Genomic DNA, 8,060 nt, shown 5'->3' with positions numbered 1-8,060 from the left:
TGAGACATACACTAGTTCAGACCTCTTACACTGTGAGACATACACTAGTCCAGGCATCTTACACTGTGAGATATACAGTAGCTCAGACCTCTTACACTGAGACACACACTAGTTCAGACCTCTTACACTGAGACATACAGTAGTTCAGACCTCTTACACTGAGACATACAGTAGTTCAGACCTCTTACACTGAGACATACAGTAGTTCAGACCTCTTACACTGAGACATACACTAGTTCAGACCTCTTACACTGAGACATACAGTAGTTCAGACCTCTTACACTGTGAGACATACAGTAGCTCAGACCTCTTACACTGTGAGACATACACTAGTTCAGACCTCTTACACTGAGACATACACTAGTTCAGACCTCTTACACTGTGAGACATACAGTAGCTCAGACCTCTTACACTGTGAGAAATACAGTAGCTCAGACCTCTTACACTGTGAGACATACACTAGTTCAGACCTCTTACACTGAGACATACAGTAGTTCAGACCTCTTACACTGTGAGACATACAGTAGCTCAGACCTCTTACACTGTGAGAAATACAGTAGCTCAGACCTCTTACACTGAGACATACAGTAGTTCAGACCTCTTACACTGTGAGACATACACTAGTTCAGACCACTTACACTGTGAGACATACAGTAGCTCAGACCTCTTACACTGAGACACACACTAGTTCAGACCTCTTACACTGTGAGACATACAGTAGCTCAGGCCTCTTACACTGTGAGACATACACTAGTTCAGACCTCTTACACTGTGAGACATACAGTAGCTCAGACCTCTTACACTGTGAGACATACACTAGTTCAGACCTCTTACACTGTGAGACATACAGTAGTTCAGACCTCTTATACTGTGAGACATACAGTAGCCCAGACCTCTTACACTGTGAGACACACACTAGTTCAGACCTCTTACACTGTGAGAAATACAGTAGCTCAGACCTCTTACACCATCTCCCAAGACTCCCTATCATTCTCTCTCTCCCAACCTCCACCTTGAAACACCTCCTCATTTCTAACTTGCAAAAAAAGTGGTTGTAGTTGTGGGAGTGCATGTGATAAGTTGATACCTTGTAGACGGTGCCGAAGGCCCCCGAGCCCAGTATCTTGACCCTCTTGAGTTCAGTCTCTTTGAGGATGCGGAGCTGGGCCTGGTTAGGGGCTGTACCACTAGGTGTCAGGGGCTCCACCAGCTATAGGGAGAAACAATCAACTCATCAGTCAAATAAACAGTCAATGACTACAATAAACAGACCCTCACTCCGTTACCCGTCAATCAACCAATCAATCTAGCAAGCTATTAAGAAAGCAACCAGTCACATCTCCCATGGGTATGGCACTCTTTCATCTTTCGAAGAGAAACTTTCAAAGAGACTTATCAGAGAGGCAAAAGTGACAACTACACTGCTCAAAAAAATAAAGGGAACACTAAAATAACACATCCTAGATCTGAATGAATGAAATATTCTTATTAAAACCTTTTTTCTTTACATAGTTGAATGTGCTGACAACAAAATCACACAAAAATTATCAATGGAAATCAAATTTATCAACCCATGGAGGTCTGGATTTGGAGTCACACTACAGACTGATCCAACTTTGATGTAATGTCCTTAAAACAAGTCAAAATGAGGCTCAGTAGTGTGTGTGGCCTCCACGTGCCTGTATGACCTCCCTACAACGCCTGGGCATGCTCCGGATGAGGTGGCGGACTCCTGGACAGTCTGTGGTGCGACGTGGCGTTGGTGGATGGAGCGAGACATGATGTCCCAGATGTGCTCAATTGGATTCAGGTCTGGGGAACAGGCGGGCCAGTCCATAGCATCAATGCCTTCCTCTTGCAGGAACTGCTGACACACTCCAGCCACATGAGGTCTAACATTGTCTTGCATTAGGAGGAACCCAGGGCCAACCGCACCAGCATATGGTCTCACAAGGGGTCTGGGTACCTAATGGCAGTCAGGCTACCTCTGGCGAGCACATGGAGGGCTGTGCGGCCCCCCAAAGAAATGCCACCCCACACCATGACTGACCCACCGCCAAACCGGTCATGCTGGAGGATGTTGCAGGCAGCAAAACGTTCTCCATGGCGTCTCCAGCCTCTGTCACATGTGCTCAGATGAACCTGCTTTCATCTGTGAAGAGCACAGGGCGCCAGTGGCGAATTTGCCATTCTTGGTGTTCTCTGGCAAATGCCAAACGTCCTGCACAGTGTTGAGCTGTAAGCAAAACCCCCACCTGTGGACATCGGACCTCATACCACCCTCATGGAGTCTGTTTCTGACCGTTTGAGCAGACCCATGTACATTTGTGGCCTGCTGGAGGTCATTTTGCAGGGCTCTGGCAGTGCTCCTCCTTGCACAAAGGCAGAGGTAGCGGTCCTGCTGCTTGGTTGTTGCCCTCCTACGGCCACCTCTACGTCTGCTGATGTACTGGCCTGTCTCCTGGTAGCGCCTCCATGCTCTGGACACTACGCTGACAGACACAGCAAACCTTCTTGCCACATCTCGCATTGATGTGCCATCCTGGATGAGCTGCACTACCTGAGCCACTTGTGTGGGTTGTAGACTCCGTCTCATGCTACCACTAGAGTGAAAACACCACCAGCATTCAAAAGTGACCAAAACATCAGCCAGGAAGCATAGGTCTGTCGTCCCCAACTGCAGAACCACTCCTTTATTGGGGGTGTCTTGCTAAATGCCTATAATTTCCACCTGTTGTCTATTCCATTTGCACAACAGCATGTGAAATGTATTGTCAATCAGTGTTGCTTCCTAAGTGGACAGTTTGATTTCACAGAAGTGTGATTGACTTGGAGTTACATTGTGTTGTTTAAGTGTTCCCTTTATTTTAAAGAGCAGTGTATGAAACAAGAGGGGAAGAGATGGAGAACTGGGAGAGATGGAGAACTGGGAGAGATGGAGAACTGGGAGAGATGGAGAACTGGGAGAGATGGAGAACTGGGAGAGATGGAGAACTGGGAGAGATGGAGAACTGGGAGAGATGGAGAACTGGGAGAGATGGAGAGAACGAGAGGGTGGATAATAGCAACAGTTGAAGAGGAGTATAGGCTCGCGTAGTTTCATTATCTTTCAAGTGGAGAACAATGAATCCTCCGGAAGGGAGAGAGGGAGAGGGAGGAAGAGAGGTGGAAAGTGAGGGAAAGAAAGGTGAGAGAAAGAAAGAGTGAGGGAGGGAGATATAGAGAGCGGAAGACAGCAAAAGAGAGAAAAAGAGAGGAAAGGAGGGGAGAGAGAGATAGAGGGAGAAAGAAAGAGAAATAAAACAGAAAGGAGAGAGAGAAAGAGAGAGTGAGAGAGAGAGGGGGAAGGAGCAGAGAGAGAGAGGGGGAAGGAGCAGAGAGAGAGGGGGGGAAGGAGCAGAGAGAGAGAGAGGGGGAAGGAGCAGAGAGAGAGAGAGAAAGAGAGACAGCGAGAGATGGAAGAAAAACAGAGAGAGAATGTGAGGGAGGGAGAGACAGATAGAGAAAGGGAGAAGAAGTAAATCAGCGCTCCTCTCTGCTTCGGCTCTGTCCTCTGGCTCATCACAACACTCTAATTAAAAAAACATAGCTGTTCTTTATTTAAATGGAGTTCTGAATCAGGCTTGCATGAGAGGACAGAGAAGAGGAAAGAGGGGGAGGGGAAAGAGAGTGAGAAAGAGAAGGGGTAGAGAGGAAATAAGGATGGGGGAAGAGGAAGAAGAGGGGGAGAGGGAGGAAAGAGATATAGAATGGACATGGAAGGTGCAAAGAAGATGCCCTTCCATATATTTTTAGTCCCCCTCTCCCTCCCCCTCTTCTTCCTCTTCTTCTCCTTCCTCCTTTCCCATTCCATCTGTTTTCCTCCCCCTCTCTTTCCCCCTCTCCTTCCTCTCTCATCTTCCCTGCCTCTTCCTTATCTGTCATTATCTCTTTCCTCCCCCTCTCCTTCTCCTTCCCCTTTCCATCTGTTTTCCTCCCCTCTCCTTCCTCTCCCATCTTCCCTGCCTCTTTCTTATCTGTCATTATCTCTTTCCTCCCCCTCTTCTTCCTCTTCCCCCTCTCCTTCCCTCTTTCTTCCCCCTCTCCCTCTCCTTCCCATTCTCTCTTCTCTGTCCTCTCATGTAAGGCTGATTCAAAATACCATTTAAATAAAGAACAGCTATTGTTTTTTAATCAGACGGTTGTGATGAGCCAGAGGGCCACACACAGCCAGCAACCTCACCTTCGCCCAAGACTGTAGGGAGCTGTCTGTTAGGGTATTTTCACACTTGGTCGATTTCAGCCAATTGTTTTGAGTGTTTTTGTGCAGTGTGAACACTCCAAAGGAATTCAGAACCCTCAAAAGAGCCTCTGAAGCAAACCGAACTGAGACCACTTCTAGAGGTGTTCGGAGTTCGGTTCGCTTGAATCCCACGGCCTGGTTCCCTTTATTTAGGGCAATGTGAACACAAAGCTCCCCAGGCTCGCTTGTCATTATTCCTGCACCACACGCTAGACTACTGCAACACTGTTTCCCCTGCCACAACCCCCCACATTGGGTCCACAAAAGTGGGAAGATGGTGATGTGCAGGTTCTCCGAAATAAACGTGTGCTGTTTTTGCATATTGATCAGCGATTGTCAAGGATGCACAGAAATTCCAAAATATGTATGGAGTTCTTAGTTCAAGATGATTTGTTTGCGATATGTGATCTATAGGCTAAGAGAGTTTGATAAAGTGTTAACTCGATAGTGGGGTTTGAATAGCGTGAGAAGACAACATACTTGGTGAGAATCACAACATAGGGTACAAAATACATTTGAGCTCTTAAAGGGGCAGTGCCTACATTTTCAATTACACCATTATTCAATCTGCTGTTATTCTTCTGCTATTTATTATGTTACTCATAATATTTACATGTTAATATTATCTTCTGATTACAATTATTTAAATGCAATCTATTAGCTTCCAAATGTAAGTACGTACAATATCTAGCTGTCCGATAGCACCTTCTGATGGAATGGCTTGTCCTGCACTTTGTAAAAACCCAGAGTGCACTGAGTGAATGTTGGAAAAAGATCTTGGTTCCTTTCTAAACATAGTGATGTGAATGCAAAGAGGACTTGGACCACAACATAGGTGAAGTGAGATGTCAAAAGTTCAGAGACGGATTTCAGTCCTCATTCAAAGGCAAGGGCAGTGTGAATACAAAGAGAACGGAGCTATTTTGCTTCTCTTTTTTTTACCCCAGAGTTCACTTGAAGAGGACTGAGATTGGCTCTTTTAAATGGGACTTTATGTGAAAACACCCTTAGATGAGGTGCTGAACGTGTCGTTCCAATGGGCGGGAGGGAGCTGTCCACCAACCCACTCTAATCTGTGGTGCTGAAACCTGAGGAAGAATACTAGGGTGTCCATTTATTTAGTCTCTTCGAGCAGTCATTTCTTGTTTGTTATTACTTGTTATTATTTAAAACTAAAATCCTTAGTTGCGCCATTTCTTGACTTATAGATGAATTATATACACACAATGATGATTGAATAATATAATTTAGAATTGCCTCATGAGCTTAGATCAACTGTCGCATCCCATCATAATCCAAAATATAAGCTTGTTTTACTCCAATGTTTGTAAACAATGTAAATGTGAAATATGTCTAAAACTATCATTTTGATGTCATGGATGGTCAGCCCTTGCATCCATACCTCTGTTTATGAACATTTCTCCAGGGCCATCCCTCAGCTTTTTAACTCAACATAGGCTGACTTTACACTTTCTTATTGTTTCAATTGACTGACTTGCCACTGAGTTTTGCATTGAGCCAATTTGTATTGAATATGGTGAGTTCCGTAATAATAAAGCAGTGAACAGTACTGTATGTGTGTGCAGCTAATCAAGACAGCACAGTGGAGCGGAATGGATGGAGAGAGTGAGAGAGAGCAGTGATGTAAGGTATTACAGAAAAAGGCACAATCTTGTCATTACTGAAATAACTAGTAAAAAGCCCAGTGCACCATCACTTCATGGCACCGTAAGTGTAGGGTAGAAGGACATGGCAGGAGACCAGCACATTCAGGCTCTTACACCGCCCTATGTGATACTGAGAGCTTTAATGGAACCTGTCCCTGATGTCTGTTAACACAGATCACCCACTCCTCTCCTACATGGGAGACTGAACGTCTGTCTGTCTGTTTACAGTGAGCTAGCGCTAGCCCAGGACAGTTTTCAGGCCTCCCTCTCACAGTAGGTATTAGCCACAGTACTGTTCGTGACTCAAATATGAAGTCATGACTATCAGTATACTGAAACTTAATAATAGGATCTCTATACATGTTATTCATGTTATTTCACAGTAACTCTTATAACTAATCTATTTCACATGCAGTGGTGATGAATACTTGTATATGCAGCTATGTAGACTTAGCAGCAGGGTTGGGATTCATTCCACAAATTCACCTCTAATTACATTCTCTCTCTCTGTAAATGTTATTTAATTCAATTCAAATTTCAGGTCAATCTTTGAATTCAAAGATAATTCAATTAATCTCAATTCCAATGGTGGGTAAATTCCAAGAATTCAATTACCAATTCAATATTAATAACTTGAAGATTGTTGAAATTTGAATTGAATTCAACATAATTTATCCAATTCAGGAACTAATTACATGGAATTGACCCCAACTCTGCTTGGCAGTGGATCATATCCTAGCCATTTACAACCAGATATGGTACCTGGTCAAAAGTAGCGAGCTACATAGGGATTAGGGGGCCATTTGGGACCAAGCCATCCTTTACCTATTCTATCCATTCATTGTGATCAGTCGAGGAGGTAGAGAGTCCCAAATTCAGACAAAATGCTTCCTGGTTTGGTCAAGTCGAGCTCTACAGTATGGCAGACTGGGTAATTCATTGAGATTGATGTCTGTACGGAGGATGAAATTGAGGTCTCCAATCTGCTCCCCACTCTGTGGAGGGAGGAGATTGTGTGTGGATGGAGGAGTGTGTGTGTTTGTCAAATCAAATCAAATCAAATTGTAATAGCGTCTACACATATTTTGCAGATCTTATCACAGGTGCAGAGAAATGCTTATGTTCGTAGCTCCAAAAGTGCAGTAATACCTAACAATAAAAAAACAATACACACAAATTAAATTAAATAAAGAAATGAAGAAATATCAGAATGAGCAACATCAGAATCCAGAATATAAATATATACTGGAAATAATGGTGTGAAATAGACAGTATATGAATAGAGGTTTGTACAGCAGTAGTTATATAGGATCATCCTTGACTAGAATACAGTATATACAGTACATATGAAGTGTGTAAAATAGTGTATAAACATTTTCAAAGTGACCAGTGTTTAATGACTATGTACATTCTAGATGGTAGCGGAGTGAACTTCTCAATGGTTCTCTCAATGGTGCATCTGTAGAGGTTTGTCAGGGTCTTAGGAGCCAAGACGAATTCCTTCAGCCCTCTGAGGCTCAAGAACTCCTTCAGCCAGTGGAAAGGTGCCCTCTGAGGCATTTGTTCAAGAACTGCAAGAGTTCTAATTTTGTCCATGCCATTTGTCTGCTGAACAGTTTCCAAAAATAAAATTTGGGCCAAATTTGCCAAGTGGAAAGGGTGACAATTTACAACTGTACATGTAAACATGTTGTAATAGTGACCAGTAGCAGGATAAATAGATAAATACTAATGGTCATGGCAATCAATAATCAATGAACAGCAGCATAATGGTAGCAATACATCTAATCAATCATTATTTTAGCAGCAGCGTAGAAGTGAGGGTGTTTGTGTGTAAGTGTGTGGCGTAAGTAACGAATGTGTAAGTGAGGGTGAATGTAAGTGTGTGTATGCGAGTATGCGTGTGTGCATGTGAGTAAGAGTGACAGTGAAGGTATGTGTGTCTGAGTGGGTAGAGACCTCTGGATGTGCACAGAGTCAGTGTGGATAGTCTGTAGAAGAGGGACAGCAGCGTTTAACAGTGTTACGGCCAGGGGATAGAAGCTGTTCAGGAGTCTGTTGGTCTGAGCCTTGATGCACCGGTACCGCCTGCCAGACGGGAGTGTGGACAA

The 8,060-nt window shown here is 43.9% G+C and overlaps 1 protein-coding gene across 1 annotated transcript in view; it reads right to left on the bottom strand.

Moving 5' to 3' along the window:
- LOC112238881 (receptor tyrosine-protein kinase erbB-4-like) overlaps positions 1-8,060 on the bottom strand; it is a 499,848-nt gene that overhangs the window by 68,365 nt on the left and 423,423 nt on the right. The window contains exon 18 of the mRNA XM_042320089.1: positions 1,088-1,210. Within this exon, the coding sequence (XP_042176023.1) occupies positions 1,088-1,210 (123 nt within the window). The remainder of the gene's footprint in view (positions 1-1,087; positions 1,211-8,060) is intronic.

Source organism: Oncorhynchus tshawytscha, linkage group LG03, assembly GCF_018296145.1.
Source record: "Oncorhynchus tshawytscha isolate Ot180627B linkage group LG03, Otsh_v2.0, whole genome shotgun sequence".
NCBI lineage: Eukaryota > Metazoa > Chordata > Actinopteri > Salmoniformes > Salmonidae > Oncorhynchus > Oncorhynchus tshawytscha.
Note: the sequence above shows the minus strand (reverse complement) of the source record. Positions and strands in the feature narration are given on the sequence as shown.